Here is a 19,187-nt window from a genome sequence, read left to right as displayed (position 1 = left end):
CTGATACCTTCTAGCATCTCCAGGATTCTTCGATGTATACAACGTCCTTTCATGATTCTTGAACCAAGTGTTAGCTATGATTAAGTTATGCTCTGTGCAAAACTCTACCAGGCGGCTTCCTCTTTCATTTCTTAGCCCTAATCCATATTCACCTACTATGTTTCCTTCTCTCCCTTTTCCTACTCTCGAATTCCAGTCACCCATGACTATTAAATTTTCGTCTCCCTTCACTACCAGAATAATTTCTTTTATCTCGTCATACATTTCTTCAATTTCTTCATCATCTGCAGAGCTAGTTGGCATATAAACTTGTACTACTGTAGTAGGCGTGGGCTTCGTGTCTATCTTGGCCACAATAATGTGTTCACTATGCTGATTGTAGTAGCTTATCCACACTCCTATTTTTCTATTCATTATTAAACCTACTCCTGCATTGCCCCTATTTGATTTTGTGTTTATAACCCCGTATCCACCTGACCAAAAGTCTTGTTCCTCCTGCCACCGAACTTCACTAATTCCCACTATATCTAACTTTAACCTATCCATTTCCCTTTTTAAATTTTCTAATCTACCTGCCCAGTTAAGGGATCTGACATTCCACGCTTCGATCCGTAGAACGCCAGTTTTCCTGATAACGACGTCCTCTTGAGTAGTCCCCGCCCGGAGATTCGAATGGGGGACTATTTTACTCCCGGAATATTTTACCCAACAGGACGCCATGATCATTTATCCATACAGTAAAGCTGCATGCCCTTGGGAAAAATTACGGCAGTAGTTTCCCCTTGCTTTCAGCTGTTTGCAGTACCAGCACAGCAAGGCCGTTTTGGTTAATGTTGCAAGGCCAGGTCAGTCAATCATCCAGACTGTTGCCCCTGCAACTACTGAAAAGGCTGCTGCCCCTCTTCAGGAAGCACACGTTTGTCTGGCCTCTCAACAGATACCCCTCTGGCTGCACCTACAGTACAGCTATCTGTATGGCTGAGGCACGCAAGCCTCCCCACCAACGGCAAGGTCCATGGTTCATGGTTCATGGGGAACCACCTGGATGTGTCCTTATGTTGCTCTATTTTCTCAGAAACTTATTTATTACAAATAAGTTTACTGAGCTGAGAGATCACTTTCAGCTCTTACATTCTGTGAAGAGGAATAAAACATCTTACTTCCATTACAATCAAAACATACCCTAAAATAAAATAATGTAGTAAAAACATGCAGCTGATAAATCTCTGATAAGTGTAGGAACCACCAGTGTGGAGCAGGTCCATCGATGCAGGCGTGAAGAACACTGCTACATGTGGCCCAGCTCCTACTGGTTATATAGTGAAAGCCCCGGCCTTTGTCTCTAGCATAATGTCACTGGCAACCAATGGCCATGAGACTAAATTACACTGTGCGAAGAATTTGCATTACATGTATAATTATCAGGAGTCTGGTCCTTGAGAAAACAACAAAGAATATTTTGATCTTATTAAGAACAATATACAGTACAAAAACTGACAAGAAAGAGAAACAATTAGAAATGTATTCTTTAAATATGGGCTGCACTCGGCAGGGCCTTCCAGTAAACATAAACATAGTAAAGATTGTCAGTAGGATGCAGCTTGGTAAATAAGGAGACGATGTAGCAGTGGGACCTCCTCCACGCCAATGGTTCCTACAGTCATCATAGATATATCAGCTGCACTTTTTTACTACACTATTTTATCTTTGTGTCGATTTCAGTTGTAAATGAAGCATTACGTTTCATTCCTCTTCACAGACTGTAAGATCTGGAGATGATTTCTTAGAAGACTGAAGCTGTTCATGTAAAAATAAAAATAAACAACTTAAATGTGATCGTGACTGTGTGTATTGAAATAAGTTAAAATACTATAAAGATCATTGTTTTTCCTGGAACAATGCTCCAAAAGCTTTTATAACAGTCAAAATTTCTGAGTTATTGACCATCAGTTTTTCCAGAGCAACAAATTATTTCTTTTAATTATCGATTATGCAACAAGACTGGTAACTGAAAATGTAAAACATACAAGAACATGGGAAGGTTCTTGGTAGTTCTGTAGTGTGTTAATTTTGGGTTATTTCTGCACACATTATAATGAATACATTTTGTGGAATTTTTTAACTTAATTTTGACTGAATGAATGGCTTTTTTTCTGTGTTGTTATTGTTAAGCAACTGTATGAATATTTGTTCATACTGGATTGGCAGGAGCTGGTTTTTGCCTTGGAGATTACATAGTTCAACTGAATTCTTTAATATTAAATACCAAGTATTCCATTACCGTGTGTTCGCAATTCTTGTTATTTCTCATTTGAGCAACTGGTGTGGTTTTACTCCATTGTGTAGATCATTCCTTCCACCAACATTATACTTCAAAAATGACATTAATATCCAAGTATGCAATCTGTACATACTAGTAAGCTTGTTCCCTACAAATAGCAGTTGGTACCCCACAATACACTCTACACTGCCTAATGTCAGCAATGGTTTCAACACAATAGCTGTCTCTGAGATTATGTCCACTGCACATTTACTGCATAACTAAATATTCACCAAACATTGCCATAATATGTGTGATTACGACAAAGATCATTAGTACCACACAAGTGAGTTATATGAACAAAAACTAAATGACAACTACAAATACTGCAAAATGCAGTGACAAAGTTATTTTCAGAGGATCATTGCCAGCAATATGAAAAGAAGACAACTTTACACAATTATTTCTTACCTGTACGAAAGCCATGTACATTTTATCGACATCAGGCCTTTCTTCTCTATCTACTTTTATGTTAACAAAATGTTCATTCATAACCTTTGCTATTTCACCATTTTCAAATGACTCTCTTTCCATTACATGACACCAGTGGCAGGTTGAATATCCAACAGAAAGAAATATCAGCTTATTTTCTTTCCTTGCTTTTTCAAATGCTTCATCACACCATGGATACCTTGAAATGGTAGAATATTTTTACAGTGATTTTCTTATTAAATATCAAACAAAATATGAACAAACTAGCTTTTTAAATTGTTACCAGTCCACAGGGTTCGTAGCATGCTGCAATAAATATGGTGATTTTTCAAAAGACAGTCGGTTCTGGTGCCCTTTCTCTTCTGACCCTTTAGCAGTAGCCATTGTCCTGGCAGCCAACAAACTGGAAAGAACAAAAATAACAATTATTTGCATAAGCAGTATGTTCAGAATGGCTCAACAGTCAAGACTGTAAAAAGTTATGTTATACAAACAAGTGAAGCAGGATGAACAACAGTGTTTTTTGGATCTATGCGAGGTGCAGTATGCACAGTGAATATTCCTTCTATACTATTTTGCCAGGACAGGAGTAATGTGGGTAATACAAAATGGCACTTCATGCTCCATGTTTCATTTGCTCTAAGCACAATAATAGTTCAATCTTTCGCCTCTCAAATGCCAACCACACACTTTGCTGGGCCAAACTGTACCTACCAGATGCTAATATATATTCACTGGACAAAAAAGGTGTCATGAACAAGCATCTTTCAGAACCAAAGATTTCTTCGCCCAATAGAATACAGGAACAGAAAATAAGTAGCAGCCCAAGAAATGACAAGACAAGAGGAGCTGCAATATGTAGGGAAGAGTCAATAGTCTGATGCCTTGGGTTCAGTGTCATCAATCATCCTCCATACAGTCCCAACTTGGCACCATCCAATATTCAACTGTTTCCAAAACTTGAAGAACACCTTCAAGGACTTTATTTATAGTGATGAAGTGAAGCAAGCAAAGGTGATATTGTGGCACCATCAACAATGCCAAACACCCTACAGTGACAGTATCAACAAACTGGTCTCTCTTTGAGAGACATGCACTCGTAGCCAGGATGACTATTGAGAAATAAATATGTTGACATGAATGTTTGTTTTATTTAAAAAGGCTTTAAGAATGACCACAAAAAAAAATTCAGAGCCATTACTTTTCAGCACACCCTCATATGTTAAGCGAATATAGTACCACATCACAAGAATTGCAGGTGGCACATTTATCACAAACTAGAAGACCATACTAAAGATTTTGGGAGATTTTTTCAAGAATCTCTATAGCCCACTAAAGACACGAGCACTCAGGTAACTGATTGTCAGAATGAGTGCATTACAGAAATACTAGCACAAAAGGAAGGGAAAGCAATTCAGCAGATGGAAAAAGAAAAAGCTCTGGAAATGATGGGTTATGGGTTAATACTGAAGATAATAAAAGCAACTGGGACAAAAGGTCAAAGCGAAACATGCACAGTCATTCAGAGAATATTTTCATTAGAGGATGGTCTCAGATAGTTGTAAAAATGCAGGAATAACTGTAATCCAGTAAAGACGTAAAGAGGTAAACACACGTAAGTCTTCTGTCAGTGTTATGCCTACACCAAATTTTTACAAACATCCTTACTACTTCAGATTTTAACCACAGAAGAAAAAGCAGTTCACTTTGTACAAGTGAGCACAGCACAATGTACCATCTCTACAAGTTGTCAATGAAATAAAAAAAAATAAAAAAATAAAAAAAATATCAGTTACCATTTTGCAAGGCTCTAAGCACTACGGGACTTAACATCTGAGGTCATCACTCCCCTAGACTTAGAACTACTTAAACCTAATTAACCTAAGGACATCACACACATCCATGCCTGAGGCAGTATTTGAAACTGCGACCGTAGCAGCAGCACGGTTCTGGACTCAAGCATCAAGAACAGCTTGGCCACAGCGGCTTGCGCTTTGTAAGGGGTTTGTAGACTATGAGAAAGCATTTAACGCAATAGAAGAATTTTACACATTAAAACCTGTTTGGGCAGTAGATGACAACTGAGGAATAGGATTTAACTACATCAGTTTGTTGAAGAATATACACGGCAAGGCTACCGCTAAAAAGTACTTGGAGTTCATTTGAAGAAATGAATATTTTATTCAAAGTTGAAGATGTGACTGTGCATGTTACACAACTGAAACAGAAATTGGTTGGATTTATAGTAAGATGGAGTGATGGCAGATAGGCTAAAAAGATTCTGTGTTGGATTCCTCACTATATAAAAAGACCAAGAGGATGAGTTGATGAAAGACATACTGACAATGTAAAGAATCTGGTGGTAGTGGTAGCAGTGCTTGTTTTGGTGGTGGTGGTGGTGGTGGTGGTGGTGGTGGTGGTGGTGGTGGCGGCGGCTGCAGCTTAGATTATTAAAATAAATAAAGAAAAAAAGCACTACCTAAATCATAGTTTCTTTTATTAATGATTACTGGTTTTGATCTATCCTGCAGATTATGTTCAGATCAGGTATTGATTGTGTTTGGTTTGTGGGGCACTCAACTGTGCAGTCATCAGCGCCCGTACAATGCCCCAATCTTTACACAGTCCAATTTTAGCCACATCCACAAATGATGATGATGATGATGATGATGAATATGATGAGGACAACACAAGCACCCAGTCCCGTCAGATCAGGTATTGCCAACAGTGGTATGAATGACATAAAATTTCAGGTCGAAGGGGCAGCACAGGGCCATGTGTGTGCAAACTGTGATTGTGATTTTTGTGTGTGTGTGTGTGTGTGTGTGTGTGTGTGTGTGTGTGTGTGTGTGTGTTCTATCTTGGAAGGAAGACTTTTTCCAAAAGCTTAACATTTTGACACTCTCTTTTCATTGTGCCGGACTGTGATTCAGTGCCTCCTCTATGTGGCAAGTAGCAATCTATTCCTTCCACATTGCTGTTATTCTATCCAGGACTTTGCACTGTTTTATAAAACTTATATGTCATTCATACCACAGTTGACGAACTGTACTTTGGAGTGCCAGGTCCGAAGACAATCTGCAGGACAGATCAAAACCAGTAGTCATTAATAAATGAAATTGTGATCCAGGCAGTATTTGTTTGTTTACTGTAACAACTGAGATCATGGTTCCTGAGAAATAGCATCAATTATTAGATTATGAAACTTGACACCTTTGTTACTGATAATTTTGAAACTGACACAAAAATTGCAGATTACACTGCAAGTTAACTCTCACATATTTATCACAAAGCATAAGTAACACCACTCTTGTCATAATTCTGAAGGGGAAAATCAAATAAACATCTAATAATTTTTTCATAATGTAGGGTCATAGTCATAATATATTTTTTTAAAGTCAGCACCGCCATTAGACTGTTTTTTTTTTATTTGCAGTGTTACATTTACACGATCATGATTTTGGCGTAAAATGCCATTATCAAGTGTTTTAATGTTATACAGTGCCTAAGATGGCATACTGTCATATTTAAAATACACTATTAGACTCAAAAAACAGTCTAATGGCAGTACTGACTTAAAAGAAATAAACATCTGTTGATGATCATATCACATGAACAGTAAATTCTATATTAGTCCTCAAAAACTGCTTCTACTTTCACTGTTTTGATACAGTGGCTGAAAACTATTAGAATGAAGATTTTGTTGTTTGGGTTTGGCTCACTCAACATTCAGGTTATTTGAGCTTACTACTAAGATGTATGGTATCATACGTAAACTGAACTCACTTTCCTGTAAAGGGCATTTCCATAGTTAGTAGAGAAGAGTGAGAGGCTCTTAACAAGCGTTCCATTGTGTGTACAATTATGATCATTTAGTGTGTCTTTTAGGAAGGGACAATGAGAGAGAGAGAGAGAGAGAGAGAGAGAGAGAGAGAGAGACGGGTGGAAAAATCCATGTATTGTTACATAATAGGTTAACATTTCATATGAACAAAAATGTTGGTAAAAGTAAAAATGGTGATGACTTCACAGACAAGGTAGAATCAACAATGTCAAAAGTTGAAGTCAAATTCTGACACAAGAGTGTTTCATTAAAGCGAATACGTCAAAGCATAAAACATAATTGTCAACCTGGATCCTTCATCAATTTAAATAATCTGATTCAAGGTGATTGCTGGTTGGTGAAACTTCACTGGATGTTAACATTAGCATTATGTCCATCATTAAGAACACAAAGAAACTTCAAAACACTGCACGCTGTTGTGTTGCAAAACAGAATGTGACAATTAAAAAACTACATGACTTAAAATTTTAATAGGCTCTGCACGCACTAGAAGCAACAGAGAATAAGTAAATGCAGCACATTCTTATCTGGTATAAAGTCCATATGTAGCACTAGATGACAGACTAATGACTTATCAAAATTAATTTGTGAAGAAAAGTAGTAGTTTTCATGTTGTCTTCTTTGCTATTTTCTGCAATTCTGCAGCATGGTACTTGAAGAGCTTCTCCTTTTTGACTTGTTTATTGATGGCAATATCATTAATGACACCTATTATTGCAGACTTTTAGACAATAGCAATTACAGCCTATCAGGCTGAAAGACTGCCAAGTCAAAGATGGGTTACTACTGTAGTGGAAACAACACAGTAGTCAACAGAGTGCTTCTGAAATGCCTGTAAACACCCTTCCTTAATACCAGATCTTTCCTATATGGTTTCCACAGATTTGGGCCACTATAGGAAGCACTGGAAGTACAGCTGTCTGAAGGCGATCAGTGGTGCGGTTTGTAGGTAATTTCTCACACATACATTCCAATAACATTTACAGCACAGGAATCGTACAATTACCATCTGATGGAAAAAAGGTAAAAACAATTCCTTGTTTTTAATATTTGATCCATCCTAAATCTACACCCATACACCTGCAAACCACAAAGTGCTCAGCAAAGGGTATTTCATGATGTACCAGTTATTAGCGTTTTTCCAGTTTCATGTATTGCATGTGGGAATGATTGTTTAAACACCTCTGTGTGAGTTGTAAATAGTCTAATATTGTCTTTGAGAACCCTAGAGGATCAATACATAGGGTCTTTTAACATATTCCTAGTTATATGACTCACAATTTGTTCTTAAAACTTGGTAAGTAAGGTTTCATCTTCAAGGCTTAGCTAGTTCGGGTTCTTCAGCATCCCCATGACACTCTCCCACAGGTAAAACAAACCTGTGACCATTCTTGTTACCATTGGCAAACTTAAAGAACCCAAAATAACCACTGTGTGCATCTATCAATCACCATCAGGCTACTTTATGGAGTTTTTGGACAGTGTAGAAAGACTCTTTAGTGGTTTATGGAATTTTAAAGAAAATGTTATTATAGCTGGAGATGTCAATGTAAACTTTAAAATAACCAGTCAAAATGTATCTAAATAGAATAACTTGTCATATTCACATAACTTATCACTCACTGTCATGAATATACTAGACTTGGAAAGATCACTAAAACTACAATTGGTCAAATATTTTTTGACTTGCAAACATTTGATCACAATTTAGAAGTGACTGACATTGAATTATCAGAAAATGAAGCAATAAAATTTAGTTTAACTATTGTACTCAGCAAAAATTGTAGGAAAAATGAGAAATACTTTTACAAAAGATGTATAACTGAGGACAACATTAGGATTTTTAATTTACTGTTAAAAAATTCAAACAGGGGATTGTATAAATACAACAATGCAGATGTGAAGTTTGAATCATTTTAAGCTTATTACAAACTATGAAATTGCATCCTCTCTTAAGAAAATTAAAATAAAATCAGAACTAACACCTGAATAACACAGGGGATAAGAAAATCTTCAGAGAAACTTGGAACCGCTCGGCCACCGCGGCCAGCTTAATTAAATTGGCAAGGCAAAATCCAGCTCTGAAACAGTATGTAAACTGTTGCAGAAAAGTGAACTAGAAAGTCGTTACAGCAGCAAAAAAATTAATCAACAATTCATACATCAACAGAAACAAGGGTAACAAAAAAGTAAAATCAGTTTGGAATGTGATATATACAAACTTACGCAGAAGCAAAGCAAAACACATCAACATTGATCTTAAATGCAAGGCCAAAACCATAAAAGATTCTTTACAAATTGTAACTATATTTAATAGACACTACATGAGTATAGTACAAACTCATAAAAAGGGACCAATGACCAAGCAGTTTGGTCCCTCCTCCCCCCCCCCCCTCCCCCTTTTAAACCAACCACCTTATAAAAAACCAAAGTCATATAAGGCTGATCGTGACACATCTGTAAATCCCAAAACTATGTTTTTGTACCCTGTAACAGTACAAGAGGCGGAGAATGCAATTAGCAAACTAAAAAATAAATTTTCCTGTGGTACAGATGGCATTCCTGATAAAGTAATTAAACACATCAAATATATTGTTCCTCTGTTTGTTGATATAATTAATGCTTCTTTCACCACTTATACTTCAATTAGAGAACATAAGATATCAATAATAAAACCATTATATAAAAACAGTGAACCTTATGATGTAAAAAACTACAGATCTTTATCAAAGTAGTCTTGTTTCTCAAAAATTTTTGAAAGAATAATGTATCAAAGACTACTTTTTTGAACAAATGTGGAATATTTGCCAATGAACAAAATGGTCTTAGGAAAAATAGATCCACTGAAACTGCTATATATAATTTCCTAAACATGTACCATAGACCTTGCCATTGGTGGGAAGGCTTGCGTGCCTCAGCCATACAGATAGCCGTACTGTAGGTGCAACCAGAGGGGTATCTGTTGAGAGGCTAGATAAACTTGTGCTTCCTGAAGAGGGGCAGCAGCCTTTTCAGTAGTTGCAGGGGTAACTGAAGAAACTGCAAAACGGTGGGAATTAAAGGCGATGGGACCTGGATAAACTGAAAGAACCAGAGGTTGTACAGAGTTTCAGGGAGAGCATAAGGGAACAATTGACAGGAATGGGGGAAAGAAATACTGTAGAAGATGAATGGGTAGCTCTGAGGGATGAAGTAGTGAAGGCAGCAGAGGATCAAGTAGGTAAAAAGACGAGGGCTAGTAAAAATCCTTGGTTGACAGAAGAAATATTGAATTTAATTGATGAAAGAAGAAAATATAAAAATGCAGGAAATGAAGCAGGCAAAAAGGAATACAAACGTCTCAAAAATGAGATCAACAGGAAGTGCAAAATGGCTAAGCAGGGATGGCTAGAGGACAAATGTAAGGATGTAGAGGCTTGTCTTACTAGGGGTAAGATAGATACTGCCTACAGGAAAATTAAAGAGACCTTCGGAGAAAAGAGAACCACTTGTATGGACATCAAGAGCTCAGATGGAAACCCAGTTCTAAGCAAAGAAGGGAAAGCAGAAAGGTGGAAGGAGTATATAGAGGGTCTATACAAGGGCGATGTACTTGAGGACAATATTATGGAAATGAAAGAGGATGTAGATGAAGATGAAATGGGAGATACGATACTGCGTGAAGAGTTTGACAGAGCACTGAAAGACCTGAGTCGAAACAAGGCCCCCGGAGTAGACAACATTCCATTGGAACTACTGACGGCCTTGGGAGAGCCAGTCCTGACAAAACTCTACCATCTGGTGAGCAAGATGTATGAAACAGCCGAAATACCGTCAGACTTCAAGAAGAATATAATAGTTCCAGTCCCAAAGAAAGCAGGTGTTGACAGATGTAAAAATTGCCGAACTATCAGTTTAATAAGTCACAGCTGCAAAATACTAACGCGAATTCTTCACAGACGAATGGAAGAACAAGTAGAAGCCGACCTCGGGGAAGATCAGTTTGGATTCTGTAGAAATGTTGGAACACGTGAGGCAATACTGACCCTACGACTTATCTTAGAAGAAAGATTAAGAAAAGGCAAACCTACATTTCTAGTATTTGTAGACTTAGAGAAATCTTTTGACAATGTTGACTGGAATACTCGCTTTCAAATTCTGAAGGTTGCAGGGGTAAAATACAGGGAACGAAAGGCTATTTATAATTTGTACAGAAACCAGATGGCAGTTATAAGAGTCAAGGGGCACGAAAGGGAAGCAGTGCTTTGGAAGGGAGTGAGACAGGGTTGTAGCCTCTCCCCAATGTTATTCAATCTGTATATTGAGCAAGCAGTAAATGAAACAAAAGAAAAATTCGGAGTAGGTATTATAATCCATGGAGAAGAAATAAAAACTTTGAGGTTCACCGATGACATTGTAATTCTGTCAGAGACAGCAAAGGACTTGGAACAGCAGTTGAACGGAATGGACAGTGTCTTGAAAGGAGGGTATAAGATGAACATCAACAAAAGTGAAGCGAGGGTAATGGAATGTAGTCAAATTAAATTGGGTGATGCTGAGGGAATTAGATTAGGAAATGAGACGCTTAAAGTAGTAAATGAGTTTTGCTATTTGGGGAGCAAAATAACTGATGATGGTCAATGTAGAGAGGATATAAAATGTAGACTGACAATGGCAAGGAAAGCGTTTCTGAAGAAGAGAAATTTGGTAACATCAAGTATAGATTTAAGTGTCAGGAAGTCGTTTCTGAAAGTATTTGTATGGAATGTAGCCATGTATGGAAATGAAACATGGACGATAAATAGTTTGGACAAGAAGAGAATAGAAGCTTTTGAAATGTGGTGCTACAGAAGAATGCTGATGATTAGATGGGTAGAGCACATAACTAATGAGGAGGTTTTGAATAAAATTGGAGAGAAGAGGAGTTTGTGGCACAACTTGACTAGAAGAAGGGTTCGTTTGGTAGGACATGATCTGAGGCATCAAGGGATCACCAATTTAGTGTCAGAGGGCAGTGTGGAGGGTAAAACTCGTAGAAGGAGACCTAGAGATGAATACACTAATAAGATTCAGAAGGATGTAGGCTGCAGTACGTACTGGGAGATGAAGCAGTTTGCACAAGATAGAGTAATGTGGAGAGCCGCATCAAACCAGTCTCAGGACCGAAGACCACAACAACAACAAACTTGTTTGAAATTCCATTGATCATAATGAAATGAACTGTTGATTGCTTGCAGACTTATTTAATGTATTTGGTGTTACTGACCATAAAATTTTGCCTCACAAACTATACTGCCATGGAATCCATAGTACTGCTCATATGTAATTTAAGTCATACTTATCTGATATATACCAGAAAGTGGAAACAGTTCATGAAGGTAAATCCTACTTTTTCTGGATATGAGAAAGTTACTCATGGAGTACCTCAAGGATTGGTATTGGGGCCCCTGTGGTTCTTGATATTCATAAATGACTTACCAAGTTATTTAAAACAAGCTGATGCTGTACTGTTTGCTGACGATACTAGTCTCTTTGTTAAAGCTCAGCATGTGACTGACTTATATAAAAAAAATAGAAATAATAAATGAAGATATAGTTAAGTGGTTTAAAGATAATGGTCTATCTATTAACGAGTAGAAAACATTAGGGATGAATTATAGGCATACAGTAAATAAAGTAATCACTGACTTAATAGTAAAGTTAGGCAAACAGAAAGTACTATTTTTTTTACGAATTTGGTTAGATGAGCATCTTGAATGGGATAAACATATAGAATGACTCAATAAAAAATTAAGTAAATGCTGTTATATATTAAGAATGCTGAAAAATTCCTGCGGTGAAGAAAAAGTAATGAGTGCCTATTATGCATTACGCAAAGTCTACTGCGATATGGTGTCTTATTTTTGTATTTTTCAAGTATAGCAAAACACTCCTTCACTACTCAAAAACGGGCAATAAGAATTATAAAAAAGAGTTGCACCTATGGAGTTCTGTATTCACAGAACTTAAAGTTATGACTCTTCAAAAAATATATATATATACTTTTTGAAATCCCACCTCCTGTTTTTTGCTTTGAACAGTGGTGACCGTAACTGAAACTGGACACAGAACTGGCTTCCATAGAGACATCTTTTTACTGCCCTTCCCTTAAGAGTTACAAAGATATCAAAGTTGCACATTTTTAAAAATGATCTTAAGAAAATCCTTATAAGTAAAAGCTTTTACAGTGTTGATGAGTACATGAATTTTATGAATTCAAGGAGATCCATAACTTAAGTTAAACATAGCCATATGTCACTGGATATAATGTAAACTTAGAATATGTTTGGTTTATGTAACTGGTTATCTGTCCGATTTTTATCTGTATTTATATGATTAGTTTCTGTTTATGTACTTAATTATCTGTACGATTGGTATACAGACACTATTGCTTAAGTTTCTTCTTCTTCTTCTGCCCTTTTTTTAATAAACATATGAAAAGTCCTATATCATTGTATATGATAAAATTGATGATCAGTAAAGATGTTCAACATCCCCTGTTAGTCCCATTTGCTACAGATACGATATTCCAGGCTGGGTCACACAAGTGTTTTGTAAGCAGTCTGCTTTGTAAACTGTTTACAAAACTGAATTAATAAACTAAGTCCCTGTGTGTTAAACATAATGTCAATTATATTTTAAAAAACACTTTCTTGAGCTTCTGTAACAATTTTTATTTTCTCACAAACGGGTTTTTAGCTACTTGATCCATAAACAACTGCTTTATCATGAATTGCACAAGCAACTAAAAACTTGTTTGTGAATATCAATAAATATGATCGTTATTGTTGTTGTTGTCGTCTTCAGTCCTGAGACTGGTTTGATGCAGCTCTCCATGCTACTCTATCCTGTGCAAGCTTCTTCATCTCCCAGTACCTACTGCAACCTACATCCTTCTGAATCTGCTTAGTGTATTCATCTCTTGGTCTCCCTCTACGATTTTTACCCTCCACGCTGCCCTCCAATGCTAAATTTGTGATCCCTTGATGCCTCAAAACATGTCCTACCAACCGATCCCTTCTTCTAGTCAAGTTGTGCCACAAACTTCTCTTCTCCCCAATCCTATTCAATACCTCCTCATTAGTTAGGTGATCTACCCACCTTATCTTCAGCATTCTTCTGTAGCACCACATTTCAAAAGCTTCTATTCTCTTCTTGTCCAAACTGGTTATCGTCCATGTTTCACTTCCATACATGGCTACACTCCACACAAATACTTTCAGAAACGACTTCCTGACACTTAAATCTATACTCGATGTTAACAAATTTCTCTTCTTCAGAAACACTTTCCTTGCCATTGTCAGTCTACATTTTATATCCTCTCTACTTCATCAGTTATTTTACTCCCTAAATAGCAAAACTCCTTTACTACTTTAAGTGTCTCATTTCCTAATCTAATCCCCTCAGCATCGCCCGACTTAATTTGACTACATTCCATTATCCTCGTTTTGCTTTTGTTGATGTTCATCTTATATCCTCCTTTCAAGACACTGTCCATTCCGTTCAACTGCTAATATGATGGTAGAACATCAAAAACTGTTTCTTTTTTGTCTTTTTGTCATTATTATCATCATGTTATGCAAAGCATTGATGGGAATTACAGTGCTATTGTGAAAGATTTATCGATTATGCTTCACCCTCTGGAATATTTTTAACTGCAACTGACATCTGACCATGGTTGGTGATAAACTTGAGAAAAATATGCAATTCAGAGACATACATGCCATGTAAGATGCCTATGGCACATGGAGTACAGATCTTAAGAACAGAAACTCATCTCAACACAAGACTTTCACAGATTTTTCTTGTCATTTACAGCAGAGTGAAAATAATGACCAAATACACTTTAAGAATAAATTCTGCATTTAAACTTTTTATGGCATCAAAATAGTGATTGGGTAAACATTGGATGCACAGTTAAAAAAAGAAGAAAGTAGAAACTAAAAAATAACGTATCAAAGGTTATTTAGTTTATCTCTTAAATAATGTACCAACTATATAAAAGTTTTATAGGCCATCATGTTGTTATTTATAAAAGAAGTGAAACCAAATCACTTCTGAATAATTAAACAGACTAGCGTATAAGCGACATTTCTTTAAAAATACGTTGTATGCCATCACAATACAGTGGAACAATACCACTGAATGCGAGGCACTGTTCATTGTTACTTTGAGGAACATGGATTTTTTACTACCCTGACCACCAATGTCAACTAGTATGTAAACATAAACAACCCCAAAATTATAAAAGTTGTGGAAAATAAACAAATTATAGAAGAGTGTAACAGCTACTGAGGATTGAAATGTGGTTTACCAGGCTGAAGGGCCAGAAAACATATAGACCAAATTCTATGATGATATGCTAGAACATTTTGACTTTTGTTGCCCTTTTAAGGGAATATAGATAGTACTAATCCATAACCAATGTGCAAAAACACCGGACTGACAATTGCCTCAAATATGATCAAACGCACGCAAAATATCCACGATTAGTTAACAAAGCTGCGGACTTTCAAAAATAAGTACAATGAAGCTAAGAATGTCTTTCAGAAAGAGTTTCAAATCTAAGAAAACAGATATAAAGCAGTGAAATATCTCAGTCAGCAAATACAGCCAAGACTTCATGGAAAAAATACAAACTTTGCAAAGTCATCCCAAGCCAGAAACTGAAATTGTAAACATCTGACATTAAGGAAAAATAATTACAGATCCCAATGAAGTCTGAAGTGTTTTTAATAAATATTTTGTATCAGTACCCTTCAATCCAGTTAATCCCATAAATGTGAGTAGTAAGATGAAGCCCCATGCAAGAGACATTCTGGGAATTCAAAGAAGTGAGAGAACAGGAAATATGCAGGATAGTAAATAACCTAAATAATAAGTACTTATCATGTTGGGACAGGTTGTGTAGTGGTGCAGTTAAAGAAATGTAAGAAGGAATTAGCTGAGATAATTATTCATCCAACTGATTGCAGTATCAGAGAACACAACTTTCTATATGTACTGAAATAAAGCACAATTAAACTAGTACTTAGATAGAGGACTGACAGAAGAGGTTTTAAACTTCAGGCCATCATCATTAACACATATATCCAGTAAAGTATTTGAAATTGTGCTGTTGACACAACTCTGTGATTATTTATCAAAAAATAAATTCCTGCCATTGACACAGCATGGCATCCGAAATGATCACAGCAATTACAGAGTTTCCTCATAAAGTGTATGAGGTCCATGAACAAGGAATGTAATCAAAAGGCATATTTGTAGATCTCACTAAAGCCTTTCACTCAGTAAATGACAAGTTACTCTTAAGTAAACCTGGGCCCTAGAATATAAATGCTGAAGCCATGCCTCCCTGGTTAGCCAGTTGTCAAAAGTAGTTTCAGGTAAGATACTCAAATCAGTTTATGGTGGGGCAATTTTTGCCCAGATTAATTATGGGATATATATGAGACTGTGCTGCTGAAATACATATGAACATAATATTAACCCTGTAGAAAAAGAGGAATCAGTATTATTCCTGGAATACGGTTCAGGGGATCCTGCAGGAAAATCTAAATATCTCACAGGCTACTCACTGTATATTTACAAATTAATTACATTTTTTGTGACACGTCAAAACAAGCAACCTAGTCCTATGACACCCACTTATATAATACAAGAAAGAAAGACTATTGCTACAGATAAAGAACTACACCAATAACAGACCATAGTCCATACATGAATGGCCAGATGTGGTATAACAAACTGCTTAGGTGTCACAAAGGGAACTTATGCCAAGTGATACTGAAGTCATTTTTGATTGATAAATGCTTGGCTCTATTTCAGTGAAGATTAATACTAAACTAAATTGAAATCTTTGTATATTTTGTTGTGTAAAATCTGAATATTACTAAGTACACTGAATATCTACTCTGTAGGAAAATTACAAGAATTGGGTACAGTGGGCGATACCAAATCTACCATCCATAGAAAAGGAAAGCTATGAGAAAGACTGTGTGGTACATGCTATTTGGGTAATTTGCCGTTGGTAATTATATTTACTGTATCCTACAACAGTAACTGACACCCAATTCATTAGATCTGATGCAAAGCAATATTTGTGACACGTCTTGATAAACGTTAACCCTGCAACATAGAAAAGATATAGATACAAAACATCCTAAATTGACAGTTTCGTTCTCATCATAATTGGCGAAGTTCCAATGTATCAGTTAACGAACTAGTTAATTAATTGATAATATAGGCGCAACTGTTGTAATGGCAATAAGTATAACGTCCGTGCATTCCTTTATTTACACACTTGCAAGAGCGCCTATTGTCGCTGCTGACATAGGACCACGAAAATTTGTCAGTGGGAAATTTATTGAGGTACATTTGAAATACATAATTACGCTCTTTTTACCAGCCCAGGCATTATACAAACCACAATATTTTAAATGATAGAAAAAAATAATTACTGGAAATATGATTAGCACAAATGCGTGATCAGCAGGGTTACGCTATGATTTATTTAATCAATGTTGAGGAAAGTATTCGTCGATGCTAACCTAAAACTGGGTTGCTGTCTCTTGAAATACAGATCAATTCCACAGGTTTTATCAGAGTATTGCAGTCTTCTGCCAAAGGCTGCACCTACAACGCATTGCAGTAATCTTCCTGAATTCATAACATTGAGGTGCTTTGCCCAGTATCTGTCACAGCCACCGAGGAAAACAAACCTGCAGCAGTTGTTTATGTTTAGAAAAGGGGCAAAGTACTATGCTCGCAATATCGCAGAAATCACTGTGCAAATCGATCCACAAGTACACTGCGACTGCGAAATATGTTCTTGTCGCCTTACTGTGCATTGATAGCTTAATGACCTTGCAAATTATATTATTTGGTTATTATAGATGGACTATGAACGTTTGTACTATTGTTTTTTTTCTGGAAATCAGCGATGTTTTAACCCTGAGAAAAGCGTGCAAACGATTAAAGTTTTCGGTTGTTTTGCCACAATCATTACCTTAATTTTTGTCTGACGATTATGAAGAAGTCACAGAAAGGAGAGAATATCGTCACCCAGTATACTTTTCCCTTCCTGTTGACATTAATTACGAAAGTTTTAAATGTTTCATGTACGGAAAGCACCTGAAGAGTTAAATTTTTATTGACCGTTTTGTTGCGATACGCACCGGGAAACCATGATCTATTTCGTGGGATAATTGATAATGATCACTCGTGGGGGGCCAAGACAGTTGCAAGTTTTCACCCTCGGTACCATTTGTAGAATAGTTCGTAGTTTTAAAATTGATACCTTGACTGTTATTGGAGAAAAAATGTTAATTAATCCTCGTGATGAATAATAAATTTTCGTATTTCGTGGGAAAGTGCCTTCGAATGTAGACCACTAGTACGTGGGTATAGAATTAATTATTGTGTATGTACTTGCGTACATGCTATTTTACCAATAGTTCCAAACACAAAGGCGTAAAAAGAGCGTATTTGTACAAATTAAATGTTATAAACAAATCTCTCAGATCTATTGTGTCGCAACAACCAACGCTAAAAAAAATTAATAATAACAATAATAGTTTTCTGGTCTTTTTTCTGTTAATGCACGTGTGACATATTATATCATTGGTCAGAGCTGATGACAGGCTCAGTTCATTCACAATTTCATATATAAAAATTATTAACACTCTGCATGTACATCCATACCTTGCAAACCACTGTGACATGCAAGGCAGAGGATATTTCCCATTGTACCAATTATTAAGGCAACTCCTCATTCTATTTACATTCGGAATGCAGGAGGAATGATTGTCTAAATGTTTCTGTAGCTACTATGATTAATTCTGACCTTACCTTCACGATCCCAATGCGAACAACACATAGAGGGTTATAGTATATTGCTGGATTCCTCACTTACAGCTGGTTTTTTGAAACTTTGTTTGTAGACTTTCATGGTATAGTTTGCATCTGTCATTAAGTGTTTTCCAGTTCATTTTCTTCAACATCTTTGTGACACTCTCCCAAGGATTGAACACATCCGTGACCATTCATGCTGTCCTCCTCTGTATATATTCTATATCCCTTGTTAGTCATATTTGGTATGAGTCCCACACACTTGAGCAATATTCTAGATTAGTTGCATGAGTGATTTCTAAACAGTCTTCTTTCTAGACTGATAAACTGAAGTCTGCTGCCTGTTTTACATATGACTTGTCCTATGTGGTTGTTCCGTTCATACCTACAACTATACCCTTACAAAGTGTTACACTTAGGTATTTGTATAGGTTGACCAGCTTCAACTATGACTCACCCATAATCTCATTATAGAGCACAAAGTGTTTTCACCCATATCAAGAGCTGACTGAATACTTGTGCAGTGTTCTCTAGACAGTACTACAGTACAGAAACTGCATCACCTGCAAAAAGGCTGAGATTACTATTAAGATTGAAATTCATTCCTGAAACTCAACATAACTGTAATAGGTATAGATCTACCAACAAAAATGACATATGAAAATTTGTGCTGCACCAGGTCTTGGACATGGATTTCCCACCTATAGTGAGCAGTCGGCATAC

At 36.5% G+C, this 19,187-nt stretch overlaps 1 protein-coding gene across 1 annotated transcript in view; it reads right to left on the bottom strand.

Annotated features, from left to right (window-relative positions):
- The window catches only part of LOC124594901 (spermatogenesis-associated protein 20), a 295,620-nt gene extending 278,162 nt beyond the window's left edge, over positions 1 to 17,458 (bottom strand). The window contains exons 1-3 of the mRNA XM_047133376.1: positions 17,165 to 17,458; positions 3,036 to 3,155; positions 2,732 to 2,951 (exon numbers count right to left, since the gene is read on the bottom strand). Of these exons, the coding sequence (XP_046989332.1) occupies positions 2,732 to 2,951; positions 3,036 to 3,155; positions 17,165 to 17,283 (459 nt within the window). The 5' untranslated portion in view covers positions 17,284 to 17,458. The remainder of the gene's footprint in view (positions 1 to 2,731; positions 2,952 to 3,035; positions 3,156 to 17,164) is intronic.
- Between the last annotated feature and the right edge of the window lie 1,729 nt (positions 17,459 to 19,187).

The sequence above is a fragment of the Schistocerca americana genome, chromosome 2, assembly GCF_021461395.2.
Source record: "Schistocerca americana isolate TAMUIC-IGC-003095 chromosome 2, iqSchAmer2.1, whole genome shotgun sequence".
Classification (NCBI taxonomy): Eukaryota; Metazoa; Arthropoda; class Insecta; order Orthoptera; family Acrididae; genus Schistocerca; species Schistocerca americana.
Note: the sequence above shows the minus strand (reverse complement) of the source record. Positions and strands in the feature narration are given on the sequence as shown.